Source organism: Cavia porcellus, unplaced genomic scaffold, assembly GCF_034190915.1.
Source record: "Cavia porcellus strain 051 isolate PalLab524CR breed Dunkin Hartley unplaced genomic scaffold, mCavPor4.1 scaffold_28, whole genome shotgun sequence".
NCBI classification, from domain to species: Eukaryota; Metazoa; Chordata; class Mammalia; order Rodentia; family Caviidae; genus Cavia; species Cavia porcellus.
In genome coordinates this window covers 4,632,909-4,654,338 of record NW_026947511.1, presented here as the reverse complement: position 1 = coordinate 4,654,338, position 21,430 = coordinate 4,632,909, and the positions used below count along the sequence as shown (strand labels likewise).

At 41.8% G+C, this 21,430-nt stretch overlaps 1 protein-coding gene across 3 annotated transcripts in view; it reads left to right on the top strand.

Annotated features, from left to right (window-relative positions):
* Myof (myoferlin) overlaps positions 1-21,430 on the top strand; it is a 133,686-nt gene that overhangs the window by 74,465 nt on the left and 37,791 nt on the right. For all 3 annotated transcript variants that reach the window (XM_063239372.1, XM_063239371.1, XM_063239370.1), the window contains 11 exons: positions 655-761; positions 2,922-3,114; positions 5,031-5,186; positions 6,855-6,986; positions 10,344-10,507; positions 12,066-12,180; positions 13,675-13,780; positions 15,105-15,250; positions 16,523-16,696; positions 17,668-17,776; positions 19,575-19,652. In XM_063239372.1, the coding sequence (XP_063095442.1) occupies positions 655-761; positions 2,922-3,114; positions 5,031-5,186; positions 6,855-6,986; positions 10,344-10,507; positions 12,066-12,180; positions 13,675-13,780; positions 15,105-15,250; positions 16,523-16,696; positions 17,668-17,776; positions 19,575-19,652 (1,480 nt within the window). The remainder of the gene's footprint in view (positions 1-654; positions 762-2,921; positions 3,115-5,030; positions 5,187-6,854; positions 6,987-10,343; positions 10,508-12,065; positions 12,181-13,674; positions 13,781-15,104; positions 15,251-16,522; positions 16,697-17,667; positions 17,777-19,574; positions 19,653-21,430) is intronic.

The following is a 21,430-nucleotide window of genomic DNA, read 5'->3' as shown; positions in this document are numbered from 1 at the left end:
CAAGCATGGATAGAAGACAAGGGGACGGATCTCCTGCAACAGGGAAGAGATGCAAGGAAAGGGTGAAGGATGAGGACGAAGGAAGGAGAAGTGAGTAGACTAGAGCCGTGCCCTGCGCGGAGCCTGATACCCACGGTGAATGTAAGCGTTAGGGGCCTAGTATGACTAAGCCAACAAGAATGAAAACTGGGTAAGAGAATTAGAGGAGGTGGAAGGGAGGGGGAATTAAAGGGAAAACGTCAAAAAACCCAGCTGTAAACTGCATGTACTGCAAACATGTACTAATAAAATTCTTTTTAAAAGTTAAAGAAAAGAAATATAATTAGATCCATTTTGTTTTAGTTTATATTCTGTTTTAGGGTTCTCTCCCCTATCCTACCTGGTTTCTTTGTATTTATTGTTGAATACAGAAAATATTTGCATGGGTTTAAAGGTCAGACTATATAAAGTTGTTCTATTGCTGAAACACACTCATATTTATTACAACTTGAAAAAAATAAATAGTGCTAAGCGATAGTATTATTAGATGTAAAAATTTCTCTAGATTTTATGTGATTAAGTCTCTATTTTTCTTTCGTCAGCAGTAAAACCTTTGCCAGGTATAATGATATAATGCAAAGTTACCATTTATTTTTTTCTTTCCAAATTCTTTAGCAATCGAACATAGAGGCTCTAAAATCAGGGATACAAGGCAATATTCCTGCAAATGAGTCAGCCAAACTGTGGTTGAAGCTGATAGATGAAGTCATAGAAGACACAAGGTACAGTGATCTTATTTTCAGCACTCCCAGCCGTGCCCTCCTCCCTTAATTCTGACGAAAGAGGCTCTAGAATCATCTCAAGTATTTGTTTGAAAGATGAGTTCGAACTACTTGGACCTCTTAACAGCCCTCAGGAGGAGGAATCTCTGAATCACTGTCAGGAAAATCTCTGCTTGTTGGTTTGGTGCCAGTGCTAACATAGCCAGCAGAGGCCAAGGCTGCGCTCCAGGAAACAGACCGAGGGCTGCCTGGGCGAGTGGGGTGGGACATGGGGTTGCGGGGAGCAGGCTGGTGCTTCCTCTTCTCAGCAATCCGTGGGTGTCCACTGCCTGAAGAGGTGACTCCTGGATCCTACAGGAATGGGGTCTGAGAGTGAAGCTGTGCTTTACCATTTAGAACAGTGTTCCTAACGTATTTTTAGAAATGTCCTTTGAACTCATTCTTCTACCGAGTGCCCGAGGAACCGTGGCCAAACCTGTTAGGCAAAGCCAGTAAATATGTCTTGTGCCAGAAGACCTTCCAGAGCTGTGATGTAGGAAAACAGCTCAGATCTTTTGGCATTTGGAAACCAAGAAGGGAAGTGAGTCATTCCAAGACTGCTTTAAATACTGGCTAATAAAGAGGCGGACTGGGAAGTTCAGCAAGAAAACAGTACTTTCCCTGAGCAGCAGAAGCCCTGGATGTAGCTTCTTCCCCGCCCCCGCGGTGCCACCCGAATCTCCCTGTCTTCTTGTGCCTTCTAGTGGTGTGGCCAGGACATTGAAAAGCAGCTGAAATCAAGGTGCTGCTGGGCGTGTCCCTGCTGAGAGGCTGTGAGGATGGGGTCCTGAGGCAACATCGCTGAGCTTCCTTATCTTAACGATGAGAACACAGCAGCTGACGAGGGGAAGTAATGCCTGGAGTTAGGGCTACCACTTCATGGTGCAGTCAACATCTGTCTACTGAGAAGTCTCAGTGTGTTTTTTGAACTAAGTTTTCAAGTGTATTTTTGCCTCACAGAATCACCTTAACTATTCACACGTATTGCCACAATAATGAAATGGCACAGAAACATTTAGTAGTAACTTTCATGTAGAAAATCCATGTGAATCTTCAGATTTGTTTAGCAAAACACAGATGTATCTACTTATACTCCTGACATCAGCTGTTTTTGAAGAATCAGATACGGTCTTTTTTAACTTTATGAACAGGAAATTCAGTGTTTGAGGGAATTCTAGGATTTCCTTCATTCAAGCAATTGGGTGAATTCAAATAAGTGGAAATTCTAGGTGGGCACAATGTGAATAGAACTTCCTGGAACTGGTGACGGCCCCTGCTGGACTCCCAGCAGGCGCTGTAGCCAGAGGAAAGGGCTTTGGCCCAGCCCAGCCACTGTCTGCGAGGCCTTCGGGTCTGTCACTAGACTTCCAGGGCCTTGTCCCGAAGGGGCTCTTGGCCTGTACAAACTGCTTCTTACTCCTTTTGGAGCTCACTGCCCTTTGAGAATCTGATGTGACGGAGATGAGGAGGAGGAGGATGACAATGATGCCAGCATTACTCAGACCTTACTGTGCAAGGGCTGTATTCTCTGTTCACTTTTCACAGCAACTCTAAAAAGTGAGCATCATTTTCCCACACTTGGAGATAGGAAAGCAAGAGGGTGAGTAATCGGTTAGGGTCACAGATTTTCAATGGTGGAGCCACACTTTGACCTCAGTAGTTGCCTGCAAAGCCTGTTCTTCATCATTAGGTCAGCCTGCATCTTGACACAGACATATGTGCCTTTCCTTATAGGTTACGGGGCTTCACAGATCTCCTGAGGCCCACCTCAGAGTCCTAAAGTTAGCACGTCAGCTATGTGATCTCTGCCCCCACCCCAATCATGGTGTGCATCCATACAGGGACTGTAAGATGCCCACCAAGGGCAGGCCAGTGTCTCCCGGCTGCTGCAATTTCCATCTTCTTCCCAGTGACTCAATGGCCTTGGTCTAACTTAAGGCATTATTTGGGGGATCCCTTTTTGTTCTGCTAGTACCGGATACACTCAAATGCATTTTAAACCAGGCAATATTTGTAGAATCAGCTAGGAGATTGGTGTGATTTGCAAGATGGAAACCAAACATAACTTGAACTTGAGAGTTTCGAGGCTTAGAAAGTACTTTCTCTCTCTCTCTTTTTTAGACACACTTTGCCTCTTGCAGAAGGAAAACCTAACATCACAATTCTTGATACTCAGATCCAAAAGTTACGGTCCAGATCTCTCTCCCAGATACATGAGGCAGCTGTGAGAATGAGGTCGGAAACCACAGACGTGAAGTCCACATTGTTAGAAATTGAGGACTGGTTTGATAGGTTGATGCAACTGACTGAAGAGGTAAGAACTTTAAACCACCCAAATGTCCCACAATAGGGAGGAAGGATTCTGTGGAATGGTACTGAGGACAGAGTGGTAGATGGAATATCTAACACATTGTCTGAGCAAAGATAGAAATCAAGGAGTTACTGGGCTGAGGATGATGGCGGGGCAAAAGCCACTAAAGTCAAGGTGTTTTAGTCACTTTTCTCATTGCTGATACAAAATGACCAACACCCACAAATTAAGGGAGGAAAGGTTTGTAGAAGTTTCAGTCCATGAATGACTGGCTCAAGGCAGACTGCCTCCATGGCAGAAAGACAACAGTTCATGTGGGGAGCAGGGTAACAAAAGCAACAACCAAGCAACAGCACTCTTTCTGTCCCTTATATTGTGTGCAGGCACCCCTCCCTAGGGTGAGTGTAGCACTCACAGCCTTAATCGTAGCACTGGGCCATGAATCAATCACAAACTCTAGATTCAGCCACTTTCAAAATGCCTGGCTCCCCGCCATGACTGCATGAGGTTTTGAGGGGACATCCAGACACAAATCATAACACAAGGCAAGAGAAGAATTTTTAGTTTTAGTTGGGTCCTGGAAAGGTTTCCAAAATGGGCCAATCATTGTCATTTTCCAAAAATTTGAAATATATTGAGTGATGAAGTAACAGAGCTGTGTGTCACAGAGAATTAAAATGTTAGCTTTGATTAGGGTTGGAAAGACCTAGATTTAAATCCTAGATCTGATATGTGTTACTTTTAGAAAAGTTGTTTGATCTAAGCTTCAGAAATGGAAATAAACAGTACTTGACTGCACTGATTATGGAGATTTAAAGGAGATGATGAGTGTAAAATGCTTAGCACAGTGCAGGGCATTTGGTGAGCACTGGGTAAATGTTGTCTGTTACATTGTTTAGTGGACTGGAAGAACAAGGAAGCAAGAACAACCTTTCCTTCCAATGTTAAGGGAGTAATGTTTTAGTTTCTGTCAGTACTATAACAGAATGCCAAAGTCTGGGTAATTTATAAAGAAGACATATTTACTTCTTACATTCTAGAAGCTAGGAAGTACAAACTTGAGGGACCTGTGCCTTTGGAGGGCTATGGCATAAGGCAGATAGCACAGAGAAGGCAACAGAGCAAGCAAGAAAGAGGGAATTGAATTTGTAACAAGCCCACTCTCATGATAAATTACTCACTTCCTTGATAACAAAGTGCACCTATTCATAAAGACATGGCTCTCCTCCCTCCTGACCTAATTACTTCTTACCAGGCCACACCACCTAATATTGTTGCACTGGGGATAAAGTTTGCAACACACGAACCTTGAAAGGACACATTCAAACATCACACGTGGGTGGTAATATGTTTTCAGGCAAAAACACTTTTGAAAATATATACATAATATACCTATATATGTATACATAGGTAATAGCTATTTATGCTTTGCATGCATTGGTACTTTTTGAGTTTTCTTTTAGTGAACATATAACTCATAATCAGAGAAAAGAATATTTTCTAAAACTAAATTAATATTTCAGAATTGGCAAGCATTGGATTGGGGAGACAGGTGCATTCCATGTGGTTTGTAAAACATACGCGAGTTCTAGCCCTTTGACTATGCTGACGTCTTCCTTAGGTTGAGCTAAGAGGAAGTATTTCCTAAAAGCCCAAGACAAGATTCAGTCAGGTGTTCGCAGTGGTTCTGATCTGTCCCCTTCCCCTCTTTCTTCCACTTGGCCAGTTTCAGTCAGTCTCCCAACCCTTCACGTTCACCATGTGGTCTTGTGAGAAGATGCAGGTCCCAGGGACTTTGAGACAGACCCCTAGTCACAGCGTCCCTTTGCTTAGCGGAACCCAGACAGGCCAGCCTGCACCATCTCCCGTCCCTCTGCATGTAGACTAATCTAACCTTTCCTTCCTACCTACACGCCCAGCCGCAGAACAGCATGCCTGACGTTATCATCTGGATGATCCGCGGAGAGAAAAGGTTGGCCTATGCACGAGTTCCTGCACATCATGTTTTGTACTCCACCAGTGGGGAGAAAGCATCTGGGAAATACTGTGGGAAAACCCAAACCATCTTTCTGAAGGTGTGTGTCTTCATGGGATGTGAAGTATTTATATGCAAACTTGTGTTCTGGGGAAAGGCTTGCTTTATCATTTACCTGCCACTGAATGGCCAGGGTGACTGATCAGTGCTAGCCCATTTAACACCTCATTCTAGGGTGGTAATTCTTAGAGTCATCTGTAGTGAGTTGGCATTCATCACAGACACCTTCCTTGATGACACTGTGACAGTAATTCTAACATAGTATTATAACATGGTACAAATTTTCTACTTCCTTCTCATGCAAAGGTATGCCTCTCTTTCCTTCAGTTCTAGTGAGGGTGTGCAAGGAAAGAGAAAGTGGTATAGTGAGCCCATGGGATCTACTGCTCTAGCCAAATGGGGCCTCCGCCTTAAAATACATGATAATTGCTGCCTCAGGGCAGGGGTTCTGAACATTTTGAGAAAATTATTTGGAAAAGGGAGGATGCCTTTTCAGATAATCAGCTACATAAAAATCCATTAGTCTTTCTTAAGTTTGAGTGGCTCTTTTATCTATTCACATAACAAAAGCATGGTCACTGGGAGGAAATTCCTCAAGTTGGCACATTTCATTGTACAATATGAAACAAATTGGAAAAAATCTCATTTATCTTATTAGAAAAATCTTTATGTATTGGGAGACTTGTAAGCTCACTGTAACAGATACAAGTTTTCCAAAACTATATTTTTTACTTGAAAGCTTCAATTTTGTCATTGGCAACAAATATACTTATTTTCCTTGTAGCGATAGGCTGCTTTGTTTATAATTAAGAAAATGTCCACTCCATTCCAAATCTAATTAGTCTGTCAATTGCTATGGTAAATAAAAATATTTCTTTGAAAACTACAGTTCAGTTCACAACGCAAAAGACTGCTCAAGCTGGACATGGTAGCACACTCAAGAGGAGGAGACAGAAAGATCACAAGTTTGAGGGTAGCATAGGCCACATAGTGAGTTCAAGACCACCCTGAACTACATGGCAAGACTGTCTCCAGAAAACCAAAAATCAAAAACAAAATTTTTTAAAGATTGCTCAAGAGCTTTTCCTAAGACAACTATCATACAGTAACATGTAACTGAGGTGCTTTGTGCATACTTTTCATCACGCTAAGTATTAAGGCCTATGCATATATATATATATATAGAGAGAGAGAGAGAGAGAGAGAGACTTAATAATGCTAGTGATTTTTACTAAATTTTTTAACTTGGTAAAGTTGTTAGGGTTTAAGAGAACTCTTTAGTGAAGTCGGAAGTTCATTTTTTTTGTTTGAGAGCACATGGCCATGAGGCCGGTTACTGTCACACCCTTGGGTACGTTTCGGTGTCACTACCCTGATTCCTGCTGTATTACCAGCTTTACCCACCACAGCTCTGGCCCCGTTAGTGCAAATGTCAGTACCACGAGGAAGATAAATATTATGTGAAATCCTCTAATGAAAATTGTTTTGACTTTGTGGACTTCCTGAATAGGTCTGTGGGAGAGGCAAGAACCTATCTGAGACCCACTGCTTAAATTGTTATTCTCGTCTATTACGGGATCGTTAGGAGATACTTTAACTAGACTGGCGAGAGCAACGGTTAGATGGTCAGGCTGTGTTTGAGTTTAGCTTAACATCACAGTCCACATGGTGTTCGGTGTGATGTAACACGTTATTTCTCATCTCTCAGTATCCACAGGAGAAAGCGAATGGGCCCAGGGTTCCTGCAGAATTGCGAGTGAACATCTGGCTGGGCTTAAGTGCTGTGGAGAAGAGATTCAACAGCTTCGCAGAAGGGAACTTCACTGTCTTTGCTGAAATGGTACGTTTAATGGCATCACTATCTTTTCCTTTTTGGCAAGGAAGAAGGTGTTTGTTTTTTGTTTGTTTGTTTCATTTTAGGGAAAATATTCACTTACAAAAAACAGCCACAGCTGTCTACCACATAAAACCTCTTCCAGTGATTTTAACTCACACCCCAGTGGAGGGGAACCTATGGCATGTGTGCTGCGCTGGCTCTTTGTTGTCATTGAAAGTGCTAACAGGCTCACATCACTGCACCGATCCTCTGGAGGTGCATCAGCCCTGGAACACACCAGGATGGTTAGCAGCTTTGTGTGGTAACTCCAGCCAGCCACACTGACATGGTGCTTTTCCAGCTCTTAGCACTAGAACTCAGTAATAGCGAGTCACATTGGTCTCTGATGGTGGGACACTAAGTGTACACACACACATTCCCCCAAATCCAGGCAAAGAAATGCTTGAGATGTCCAGAGCCTGAGAATTTTGCATGGGGCTGGGGTCTGCCAATCACCAAAGACACATTGCACACTTAGGAAAAGGCTTAAGGGTGAGAACATTCTAACTGAAAACAGTAGAGATAATTTGTAAAATATTCACTGAATTTTAAAACCACTTCATTAATTAAAAGTCTCACTATATTGAAAACAATTTTCACAAATTTTTACAGCCAAAAGAATCACTTTGATTCTTTCATACACTATTTTTAACTTAAAGTGTTTATTGACTTAAATTTGCTGGGTGTATTGGAGGGTTTTTCTGATAATTTTCAGATGAACTCCATTCAACCAATCAGCCTTCTGCTCAAATCAAGAAGACTGTTTCCATTCTGCTAATCTATCAATGTTTCCCTCACTCAGCATTGTAGTTCTGATCTACTTGCCAGTGATATAGGCAGAAAAATGATGGACTCCAAAAAATTTTAAAAAGTGCTTTATTAGCTGAGCTCAGCGGCAGCACTGTCCCAGAAAAACAGTTAGGGAAGGGTGCATCTGAGCCAGGGGCTGCAGGGAATCGCAAGGGGATGGGTCAGGGTCTTAGGATCAGTTTGTCCCCGTAAAAGGAAGGAGGGAGGTGGAACAAGCAGTCACAGGAACCGGGAGGCAGGGAGGGGTTACATGGTGGTGGTGAGGGGGTTACAAAGTTGCAGCTTAACTGGCAAGTACACAAATCTTATAGGAAGAGAACAAGTTATAGTGAGTGTAGCACATTTTGGGTTTTTGAGCTTGTAACAGCCAGACAAAAGAACCCGTGGCCATATTTTACTTTTACCTTTTGCTCATTCAGTGATACCTGGAACACAGGAGGGCCCTATAAATACTCACTGAGTATTTATGATGAAAATGATGAAGCCAAGCCTCGGGCTCAAGGATCTCATGCCTATTGCAATTATCGTAAAACTGAGTCTCTGGTTGAACATGTAGGCTCCCAGGACCATCCTGGGGATTTGGATTCTATATTTGAGCTAGGAATTACCACTAGAGATGATTCTATTTTAGGTAAATGGATATGGGCATCTGTGGACCACTTTAAGAAATAGTAGGGACACATGGGACACACAAGTCCTTGCAACTCAGACTTGGAAGTGTGGGTGGAGGTAAATAGAGGCTTTGCTGGAGGCCGCTGGGGAGGCCCTGAGCAGAGGCTGCTGACATCCAGCTGTGTGGGCACACATGCCAGAGAGGCTGGCTCCCGCTGCCTGGCTGGATTTCATCCGCCTGCCCTCAGCTCCGTGGCAGGGACTAAGCCGGGAGGGCGCTGCTGAGCAGCAGTCAACCAGCCTAGGGCTTGCTTCCACTCTTCCCACTTCTGCATCCTTCACTTCATAGAGCTGAACTCAAGCTTCAACTCACGTAGTGAGAAGATCCACCTACTCTAGTCATTCCGGGACTCTATAGTTTCTCCACATTCTCACCGCCTGTCAGGACTGGGATTGGCATATTAATAAAAATAATGGGAATTTTACTGGCCTTGCCTTCAAGGGCTAATACCAGACCTTGGTTCGCTATAAAAACTTCTCCTGAAAATTTCTAGGGACTTGCACATGTGCTTGTTCACACATACTTTTTTCTTACTGCCCTGCCCGGAGCTGCTGGCCAAAGAGCACAGTGCTCAAAGCCAGTAGTAACCTCCACCTCCGCTGCCGCTGATGCCCTTTATCCGTGTGGTAGGGCTTGCTCAGGTTGTACTATGTTACAGGGACCGTGCTGGCTTCAAAGCAGAAGCAGCAGGCATGCCTTGTTCCTCCGTCCTGTGCCTTGTCACGTGCTTCTAACTCATTATACTTGGGGACCAGAGCTCCTTTAACTTCTGCCTAAAGCTCATCTTCCTCCCAGGCTCAGAGGCAATATTTGAGGCCACCCTACAGCATTCTGGCTGCGTGTGCTTGTTCCTATTTCCCCGAAGGCCACTGCTCCAACTGCCTCCCTTCTTCTTCAACCAAAAACTTTTCTATGGCTTCTGCTAACCTTCTTCTTGGTTGAGTCATTAGCGGAAAATGGAAATTACAGTTTGGGACTAAACAGGGACATTTACCACACTGACAAATCTCAACACTTCCACAAATGTGAGTGTGAAGAGCACACACTATGGATTTGTAAAGTGTGAACTTAGGAAGGGGTGCCCTCTGGACCACTGTCTGCCGCTGCCACGGAACCTTCTTCCCACGAAGGACTTGGTCTACTGGCCCACTTCTGAGAGAATTAAGGTTCAAATTCTTAAACCCCATGAGGACTGGATGCTAAAAAAAACACCAGGTTTCAATTGTATTCTTGGTAGACTGCCTAGGAAATACACATCAATTATATATTGTTCTGTGGGTAAATGTGCCCCAAGTTCTAAGATGTTAATTTACAAATAAACTTTATGCAATCTTCACATTCATAAATTGAGAATTTTTATAGGTGTTTAGAAAATGAGGCTCGGGGGCTGGGGATTTAGCTCAGCGGCATAAGCACCTACCTTGCAAGCCTGTGGTTGTGAGTTCGATCCCTAGTACCAGTAAAAAAAAAAAAAAAGAAAAGAAAAAGAAAATGAGGCTCAGAGAACTGTTTGGAGTTACTCAAAATAATAATCAAAGGAACTAACATTATATATCATTGTTTGCAAAGCACATTCATAATTGCTAATTTGGACTCCAAAATAACTCCATAAAAGACGTAGTATTGTCTCTAGTTTACAGACGGTAACACTGAATCTTAGAAAGACAAATGACTTATCCAATGTTTTATAGTCAACAACTTTCCAAATTTGGTTCATACTTTCTGAATGTAAAACCTTTTCACTTTCTACAGTTATCTAGCCTAAGTCCTAAGTGAATTTGAAAATTTATTTCTGGCTCTCTGATGGTGTTTCTTTAATTTTATTTGTTTCCTGGTAGTATGAAAATCAAGCTCTCGTGTTTGGAAAATGGGGCACCTCTGGACTAGTGAGACGTCATAAATTTTCTGATGTCACAGGAAAAATAAAGCTCAAGAGGGAATTCTTTTTGCCTCCAAAAGGCTGGGAATGGGAAGGAGATTGGATAGTTGACCCTGAAAGAAGGTAAGTTTTTCATATTCTGAGAAACAAAAAAATATGTCAATGAAATGTCTTTAGAATTTTCTAAATGAATCATCTTCATCATCATTCTTGATAACATTTGTAAATGCTATAGAAATTCATGGAAGCTGAAAGGTGTCCTCAGTATCCCATGAGGCAGATGACTGTAAACAGCAGCTGATAACTGGCGGTTACTGAGAACTTATTATATGTGAATGAGCCAAGCAGTGAACATCAGCATCATCTTATTTATGCTAACCACAGCTCAGCCAGACAAACAGCGGAAGCCAGGCTTGATGCCTCTTGCTCCTGACCTCAGCCTTCGGGAGGCTTAGACAGGAGAGTTATTATGAATTTGGGGTTATTATGAATCCTGGGATACACAGTGGAAGGCTTGTCTGAGCTATGTAATGAGACCTTTCTCAAAAAACAAAACAGCAAAAGAATATTTTGTGGATCTGAGATTTTATCCTATTTATATTAACAAAGTTGACTGCCGCAGGATGCTGGCTGGAGGCACATGACTCTTGGTTTAGAGAAAAGAACTTTACTGCTCATAGAAATACAATAGCAGATACTAACCTTTGCTCTAGTTCTGTTAGAGAATTAAATTTACTAGAGCTTGAATGAGACACAAGGAAGGAGGACTACTGAGGCCAGAGGAAGGTAGGGGGAGTTGTGATTGGAAAAGCACAAGGTCAGAGCGCATCAGGGCTGGGCGAATCCTCGGATCAGATGGCAGCCAGCAGTTTTTATTCTTCTCTGGAGCCCAGAAAATGATGTGTGAGCTCAATTGATATAAACAGTTGAAGACATTTATTTTTTGATGATTTTCCGTTCTAGGGAAGATGCATCAGGGAAAAGGTGCAGAGATGATAAAACAGAACCCTCGTTTGAATGGGAACCTAACAGAAATATTAAGCCAGTGTTAGACCCTGTGGACTTTTCTCTGTGGATTTTCAAACCCAAGAGGAAAATTAGCAAGCCACAGTCAGTGTTTCTCAAGTACCCAACTAGAGTCTGGAGTCTTAAATGACATTGTCTGGCTGCTGCCTGGGAACTATCCAGAACCTTTGAGCCCCCTTCAGCGGTGGCTGCACAGACCAAGCAACCCATTAGTAGACATTTTCGCACTTGGCTTTGAGGCTTCACTTTTTAAATAGGAGGGCTGCAGAACATGAGTCCCTATTCTTTGAACCGTTAGCCACGAGTTTTCAAAAAGACACTGAACAGCCCTTTGCTGAAACAAATATGGAGGGGCTTTTGGTACTCTCCCTGAGAAGCTGCCCACAGGACCGTTTTCCCTGCCACCCACGCTCGCTACAGGAAAAGACCAACCTCACTCATTAGGAGCGTTCTCTATAATTTAGGTCTCATTGTTCCAGCAGGCCCTTTCTCAAAGCAGTGCCAAAAACTGTTGTTAGAAAGAGGGGTTTGGGATCCAGCAGGAGAGAACGGGTACTTTTCCCAGGGTGCAGGTGCCTCCCAAGCGCTGGAGAGAGCTGGGGTTGATGGCAGGTGTTTCACCCCAGCTAACTGTGCCCCGCTCGCTTGCCTGCAGCTTGTTGACTGAGGCAGATGCGGGCCACACAGAGTTCACGGATGAAGTCTACCAGAATGAGAGTCGCTACCCTGGGGGCGAGTGGAAACCAGCTGAGGATACCTACACAGATGCGGTGAGAGGAGCCCTCCTGTGTCACCGCTGTGAATCGTGACCTTCTGAAAACTCACCATTACCCTCCCCCCACTTCTGTTCCAAATAGCCTTCCTTCCATTCCTAATTCAGGCCACACAAAAGCATAATTATTACTTTCCTAAAAAGAAAATGGGCCTGTGTAACTGGATGTTGCTGCAGGGTAAAGTTTAAGGTGTGCAACTTTTCTAGGGTAAATATTGATTATCTAACTAGTCTTTAAAATCATAAAAAATGAAAGGCTCAGGCTCTTTATAATCCCAAATAATGTTACGATAAATGAAAAGTAATTCTCCCTGACTGATATTTCACTTCCCATTGATAATTTCGTGTTCATATACAAGTATGTAACTTCTTTTTTCTTAGCCGAGCAGAATTACATTGCATACATAATTCTACAACTTGTAGACTTGATCCAATAATATATCTTGGACCTCTTTCGATATCAATGCATATTGACAGCTGTATGAGTTTTTTAAAAAATGCCTGCAGAGTATTTTTATAGGTACCTACTATAATTTACTTAACTCATCTCATAGGTATTTAAAGTTTGGTTTGGGGGTTGTTGTTATGTCACATGATCAAAGTTAGAGTGAACATTTTATACATACATGTTTATTTACTGTGACAATTTGTGGCTAGGAAAGATCCTTGGATTTGCTGGGTCAAAATTTAAGTTCATTTAAATTTTGATAAATGTTACCATTTCTTTTCAAAGAGGTCTGTGAATTTCTATTTCCAGTAACATTGTCTGGGAAGATTTTTTGCCTGAACACTTAGCACCCCATTGTATTATCTTTTCCAACAGTAGAACAAGTGGTACCCTGTCATTATTTCCATTTCTACTTTTTTAATTTAAAATGAAGCTGAATGTTTTTTGATGCTACAGGTCCCCTCTATTTCCTTTAATTACTAATTTTCTTTTCATAACTCTCAGTTCTTATGTAAACTTAAGCCAATATTTTATATAAACTGTGCTCAATCTTACATAATTAGCATCACGAACCTCCAGGAACATTTCCCAACACTTGGAAACATGTGCTTTTAATGTTTGATCCAATCTCTGTTGGGTTATTTCCTGCATAATCCCTCATAAAAATAAGATGCATGTTATGTAATACGAAGTTGAACCATATATTTAATCACTTTGCCCTACAAAAAAAGCTATTTCTAATACAATTCCCTAGTAGTAAAAATAGGCTAATTTTAAAAATCAATTTACTTGGGCTAAGAATTTGGCTCAGTGGCATTACACACCTGCCTGGCAAGCGCAAGGTTGTGAGTTCAATCTCTGGTGCCAAAAAAAAAAAAAAAATCAATTTATTTGTACATTTGTACATTTTTCTGGCCAAAATGTATCTCTTAGTATCTATGTCAACCTATGGACACCATACGTAAATATGCAGAAACTTTCCTCAGATTTTGGCTTATTAACACTAGCGTTCATTAACCCCTACTTCTTCCTTTCTTTTTTAAGAATGGTGATAAAACCTCATCACCTGCTGAGCTGACCTGTCCTCCAGGCTGGGAGTGGGAAGATGACGCATGGGTGTATGACATAAACCGAGCTGTGGATGAGAACGGTAATGTTTCATATCTCCTGCCCCACTGTTAGCCCTGCAGGCAGGCCTTGGTTTACCGTCCCTTGGGAAGAAAGATCTATGACAGCTGATCTATGAGTCAGAGGTTGTCACCCAAGACTATTCAAATGTACAGTCTAAAGCATAAGTAAGTGCTGGGACAGGTTCTCTTTGGGGATATTAAGAGTGGAAAATAGCAGGTATATGGGACCAACTATTTGGGCTTTGAGATGTTTGGGGATCCAAAATGAGAATTTAGGAGGGAGCTAGCTTCTCTGTCATCATCACACTCCATAATCTCCCTGGGAACATCACTTTCTAGCTCAAAAAGGAGAACTGTAAATACCTGTAAAATCCTATTTAACAATAATGTAGATTACTGACATAGTTCCTGTTAGTAATGGTATTTATCCTTGTCTATGAATAGTAATCTAAAGTGAAATGTTTATAGTATTTGGAGCTGTCAAAGAGAAAATCTGACTTTTCTTTCCTTATGAGGGAATAGTGCATAGAAAAGACCAGTACTGATGCAGAAGATTTCAAATCAACCTCGAAGCACACACCAGGTCTTATAATAATACCACTGGGCCTGGCATTTAGCTCAGTGGCATAAGCGCCTGCCTGCCAAGCGCGAGGTCATGAGTTTGATCCCAGGTACCTAATAATAATAATAATAATACCACTGATTGAGCAGTAACTATGTGCTAAGCATGCCCTAGTGTTTTTCATCCATTATTTTATTTTAAAGTAATCCTATAAAAAGGTATGTTTTACTTCTGTAATGGGGAAATTGAGCCATAGGCAAATTTATTTAGAAAAGTACCAGTTTTGGTGGTTTTGGAACTGAACATGGCCCGTGAGTACATACCATCCTCTTACTCACTGTCACAAAAAAGCTTTTGGAGGAGGGATCTAGGGAGTGAAGCTGTATTTAGTTTGGCTAAAGTATAACAAGTGCTTGGGACCGGTGTGTGTTCAATTTTGGAATGTTGGAATATTTAATATATAGGTAATGAACTACCTTGGAGATATCTAAACACAAAATTTATTTAGGTTTAATATATACCTCGTGCCTATAACTCAGAAGTAATTTTATGCTGCGTTTTTAGAGCCCCTACATTTTAGAGCCCCTAATGGCATGAGGTCAGGTGTGGAATTTTCCACTTGTGACATAATGGCATTCAAACAGCTTTAGATTTAGAGTGGCTTTCAAATAAGGGATAACCTGTAACAGTCATGATACAGTACATAAAATTCAGACTAAATTTTTTCTAGAAAGTATTTACTGGTCTGGCAAATGCATCTTTTTTCACAAATCCTGTTCCAGGTTGGGAGTACGGAATTACCATCCCTCCAGATAATAAGCCCAAATCCTGGGTCCCAGCAGAGAAAATGTATCACACTCATCGCCGGCGAAGGCTGGTCCGGAAACGCAAGAAAGATTTAACGCAAACTCCTTCAAGCACCGCAAGGGTAAGAGGAGCAGAGTTCCACTTACAGAGATATTTCTGCAGACTGTTGCAGGTCAAGTGTTTAATCATGTTCTCAGAGGTTCTCGAAGTCTACACACTGCCACCACCGCTGTGACCGTCACCTGAGGACTTGTGAGAAACGTTTCTTTATCCCAGTCCTACTCATTTAGAAATTCTGGGGATGGCGTGGCGGTGCATATTTCAACAAAGCCTCCTTGTGATTCTGAGGCAGGTTAAATGTTAGAACCACTATAGAAGAGGTAAGAGATCACTGAAACTGTTCTGGGAGGTAATATATTAGAGGCAGTATCTTGGAACTTCAAAAGAGATACTGAAAGATTCAAATCCTGGGTATGCTTTCTGTCTTGCTTTAAAATGAGAGTAATATTTATCTAATTAATGTATTTCAAGACTTCAAACGGAATAATAAGTGCTAACGGAATATCCAGAGATTTAGTGAGTGACATGGTTTCTGGGCTACAGTGTCAGCTGTAGCATATGCGTTATGTGCAGCCTGTAATTTCTGACAGATAGAGCTCACAGATGAGATGGATGTATTCTAGAACAAGTGACAGGGCTGCTGTTTGGATTTGGTTGGTTAATTCCAAACAGCAATTGTGTCAAGTGCTCTAAAGGCCTAACTCCAATAGTTGCTATGAGATGTGTTTTGTTTTATTTTGTTTTTAATTCAGTAGAAGTAAAAACAGAGACATGATTGTCTGTGCAACTTCTTGCTAACTCAGGAACATACTTCCAGAAAGAGGATAGTACAATGAATGAGCTGATAAAAATGAGTGAGTGCTTACGCTCCCTGCCTGATGGATGAGAAGTTCCCAGAGGCCTGTGACTGTCTCCCAATGATCAGTTTGGCAGGCATTAGCTTAAGCAAGACATTTCATCCCTCAGGCGGAGGTATAATCTTTGATTCCATATATAAAGTAGAAATAATGCTTTTCAGGTATATCACAATGGTAATAAATGAGAAAACAAAGCAATCCGAGCAAGTCTCCTCACGTCATCCCATCCTTACCCCGAATGAGACGCCCCGCCTAGGATCCATCTCCCACCAACTGAGGAGTTCTGTGCTTCCACAGCCCACTAGCTCTGCAAAGGCAGGGAGCCTCCCATTTTGTTTTTGCTGTGTCTCTTGTTCCCAGCGTAGTTTTTGGCACAGGATAGATTTGTCTTGCTATATTATTTGTTGATGGACCCCGTAACCTGTTTTTTCAATATAAAGAAATTATTACCACTAAAAGTTTTACCTCTGTTTTAGGCCATGGAAGAATTTGAAGACCGTGAGGGATGGGAATATGCTTCTTTAATTGGCTGGAAATTTCACTGGCAACAGCGTAGTTCTGACACTTTTCGCCGTAGACGCTGGAGAAGAAAAATGGCTCCTTCAGAGACACATGGTGCAGCTGCCATCTTTAAACTAGAAGGTGCCCTTGTAAGTAATCAGAAGCCAAAGAGGAAATAATATTGATTTGGAGAAAACACATGTTGGATGCAAAACTGCCCATTCCGTGGAGATCCTTGTAACCCCAGTGCTACAAGATTATAAACAGGTTGAGCAAACGTATCCATCCTAGGTATTTAACAATTCTTGTAAGATGCATAGAACATTCCGTATGAATAGAGCCAAGAACTACTCCTGCGGGCACACCCATTGTCCCCAGTATTTTTCCAAGCAAGTCCATCCGAGCACTTAGGTTTCAGGTGTCAGCATTCCCGGCACAGGTTCCTTGATCAGCCCGTGGAAACTGCAACCGTTCAGCAGACTGGGAGAGCCGAGTGTAGAGATGTGAGAGAGGAGAGCAGAAGGATGACTCACAAACCTAGAGAAGCGTCCAGACAGAAGCACAGGGAAGGAGCTGGGGCAGGGAGACGCAGGCTGTGGAGGAGGGAGAGGATGAGCGCACGACCACGCGTGACCTAAAACCATGTGGCTGGCGCAGCGGCACACGGCCGTAACCTTAGTAGGAGGGAGGCTGAGAAGCTGCAAGGTCCAGGCCAGCCCGGGCTGCACAGTGAGCTCACGATCAGCCTGAACTACATAGTGAGACCCTGTCTCTAGACACCAAACCAAGCCAAGCCAAGCCGTCGGCGGGCAGCTTTCGCATTTCCACACTTGGCCGTACTCTTCCGTTGCCCTGCTTTCTCCGTCCACCCTTTCCATCTTTTTATTTGTATCTTTATATTTTCCTTTTCTTTCAGCAGCAGGATCTGGTAGACTTGGCCTTGAGCAGAAGGGTTGGCTTCTGCCTCCCTCTGCTGCTCTCCAGCTCTGTGACTGGCCTTGCTCATCTTGAAAAATGGGTGGTTGGGTTACAAACTGTCTCTTAAAAGCCACCGCTCCATTTGTTTGTGCTTCTTACCTCCTGGCCTGTTTGCTTGGGTGCTGTGTCTGGCCCGCTGTAGGGTGCAGACACTTCTGAGGACGCGGAGGAGAAGAGCCCGGAGACGCAGAAACACAGCGCCACCACCGTGTTCGGGGCCAACACTCCCATCGTCTCCTGCAGCTTCAGCAGTGAGTTTGAGTGTGTCTTTGTGAATTTAACTTCCATGACTTTTATGCTAAGGGAACCCTTTGAGTCCCCAAATACAGTAAAGAACTCCTCATATGAACATGACTTTTCATTTCATAACTCGGTGAAGATTTGTAAATACAGTTTATAAAACTGTACCATATTTGGGGTAAAAGATGATTAAGTCATTGATTTTAATGGAATCTATTTAACACATGAGTACATACTCATTCTATCCGGTAAGCTCCAAAGACTGTTTAATCAGAGTTTAACTCTATGGATTTTATGATATTTTCAGGAATTTCAGAAATACTAAAAAACAATACTCCTCAAAAACAATAATAATAACAGCAAATACTCACATAGATCTTAACATGTATCAGGTACTGTACATACAAGCAACTCATTTAATCCTCATAACCACCCTTTAAGGTAGGTGCTGTAATTGATTCCACTTTACAGACGAGGGAATCAAGGCACAAAGGCATTCAGTAACTTTTCTCAGTGTATTAGGGTTTGTAAACACTAAAGACAAGATTTAAGTACAAGCAGCCAGGGTTTCCAGAATCTGTGTTCATTCACAATTTGCCCGATCTCTCAATTTATGTGTATGTGTGTGAGTGAAAAAGCGGTGTGTGCAATGATACACTAATAAAGAGAAGCAGTGGAAAGGTTTTGAAATGTCAAAGAACTGGTTAGCAGATAGCTGTACTCCAGGTTTGGTACTGTAGACTGCCCTATTTCTCTAACTGCTGGTGACCTAGTCTCATTTTAAAGGTCCATGTGACAAATAGTACCCTAAATCCTTGTATTTTACAATGGGAATAATATTCTCTGGTTGTCACACTTTGTACTGAGCTTACTATAGTATTTTTAAAAAACAAGCAAACAAAAAAACCTCATAATCCCCCCCCCTTATCTGTGGAAGATGTAGTCCAGACTTTTAGTAAATGATTGAAATTGAAAATAATACCAAGCTCTCTATATATACTTTTTGTTTATACCTATGTACCTAGGTTAAAGTTTAATTTATAAAGTAAGTTCAGCAAGAAGTTGATAACAATAATAAAATGTAGAACAATTATAACAATGCATTGAATGTCATAAAATTGCCAGTACCACTACTGTTGCACTTGGAACCATTATTAAGTAGAATAAGAATTACCTTTTCACAAGCACTGAAGTACTGACACCATGTCAATCAATCTGATAAGTGAGTAGCTACAAAGTGACTGAGTGGGTAGCATATATAGTATGGATACACTGGACAAAAGGTTGAGTCACATCACGGGGGATGGAACAGAATGGTCCAAGATTTCTTAACGCTGCTTAGAATCGCATGCTACTTAGAATGACATGCAACTTAAAGCTTGTAAATTATTTGTTTCTAGAATATCCCATTTCATATTTTCAGACAGCAGTTGAAACTGTAGCAAGAAGACTATGGATAAGGGAGAACTACCTTTAAGTTGCATTTTACAAGAATTAAACAACTTTGGGAGGATACAGCATTACTCTTACAGTGATACCACTGTTCACAAATTTAATTTGTTCTATGATTTTGGAAAAGATGGTTGTGTTTGTCACCCAGTGCAGAATTTGTAAACAAAAAATCAAACTTTGTCAACTGCTTCTGTTTGCAAACCAAATTGTTTGCAAATAAAAGCATTCATGAACTGTGGTACCACTGTATATGGATTCTCTGTTATATCTGGGGCATATATTCTTCCTAAATATCCAGAGAAATATCAGGATACAGTATTATGTTTCTTGCATGAAACCTCTCCTTGTTCTTTGCAGGAGTCTACATCTATCATTTGCGCTGTTACATCTACCAAGCCAGAAACCTCACAGCTCTAGACAAGGATAGCTTTTCAGGTAAAGGGGAAAATTCCCGTGCTGTACGCTATTATGTGGCTAGCTTGACCCTTCTTTCCACTAAGTGGATTCTTTCTTGTCATTTCTAACAACAACCACTTTTTTCATGTTGAAACTAGTTTATGTATTTGAAGTAAACTGCTTAGTTGCTAGCTAAAGAATTATTAAATGCTTCTAGCACTGTTGCTGGGTTCTAAAAATACATAGAAGACACATGGCCCTTAAATTATCATCAAGTAAATAATAGTACCAAGAAGAGTTTCTGTCTCTAATTATGCGTGATTTGGTTCTTATTCCTGGGCCTGGGTAGATTGATATATTGTTATTTTTTTACGTCTTTGGCAGCTCTCTCAAGACAACAAAAAGATCACAAGTTCACAGATCTTCCCATATGCTGGACTCTGAGTAGCTTGGAGTACACTTTTCCCTCCTCAGCTGCTTGTCCCCTCATTCTCAGCCCCATAAAACCACAAAGCTTTGCGGTCTTCACACTGACACCCAGATGGCTGTGTTGTCTTTGGAGGGCTTCTGAGAAGGTCATGGGCGGGGAATGGGGAAGGCTGAGGGACACCTGCCTACCTGGGATTTGTGTTTTTGCCTGTGGAAACCTGGTTAATTCAGGCTGTTTCAGGGTATCTAGGGATATTCCACTTTTGGCCTTGAAAACAACCAGAACTTCCCTGGACCTTCTATGAAACAGCTCTTAAAGCATTTCCCTGACACTTCAGGGTACTAGCTTCAGTTATATAAAGGATGTCCCAAGCACTAACGTTAACCAGTATTTGTGAATGGTTTCCTCCTACAAATTATACCGGATTCAGGGTTATCTCTGTTCTGAAATATGTATCTCCAAAATGAGATGGCACTGGAAAAAAAAAAAAAAAAAAAGGAAACATTTTCAAATATCCTCCACCAGAGGGCACTCCACCATTGAAAGTCAAAATTCTTCCAAATTTTTTACTAAAATTTAGTAATACTCTAAGTATATTTCTTGCAGTTTGAGTTATATCATCAGGCATAAGCAAAGAACAGCAGTTACTGTATTCCTTTCATATTATAGCTACCTGAAATGTTAAAACCTAAGCGCTACTTTACATATGTAAAAGCTTCGGGATAGACATTATGTGTATATGTGTATGTGTGTATGTATGTATTGAGATGGGGGTTGTGTAGCATAGTCTCAAACTCCTGAACTGAAGTGATCCTCGTGTCTCAGCCTCCCAGATGGCTGAGACTGCAAGCATTCACCAGCATGCCTTAAATACTGGCTTGCTGTAGCTCAAATAAAGCAAACCCCCCCCCAAACAACTGAAGAAAGTTTGGGATAATTATTTATCATGTAGAAACACATGGATTACTTCTTAGCATATAAGATTTCTTTCACTCTGTTCTCTAGTACAGAGAAGTTTTGGGGAAATTTTCTACTATCACAAATAACAAACACTAAGTATCTGAGCCTTCCTTGTTTCCTACTGTGCTCTTCAGACCTGGCACTCAGTAAATACTTGCTGGGTAAACAGATGACCAGGATAGTAGAAACAGTGAAGGCAGCATTTGTCAACCACAGCACAGATGATAGGCTCATCCTAAGCCCATCACAGTCTTTGTGTTCATCTCATTCTCTGCATGTTAGGAAGCAGGTGATACTTCCGGAGAGCTGCATTCTCATCATGAGATGACAGATCAGGTGTCCAGTCAGCCGCGGCGGGTGCGCACTCTCGAGCGAGAATCCCCTGCCTCACTTCAGGTGCTCCTGCGGCACCATGTCACCTGCCTCT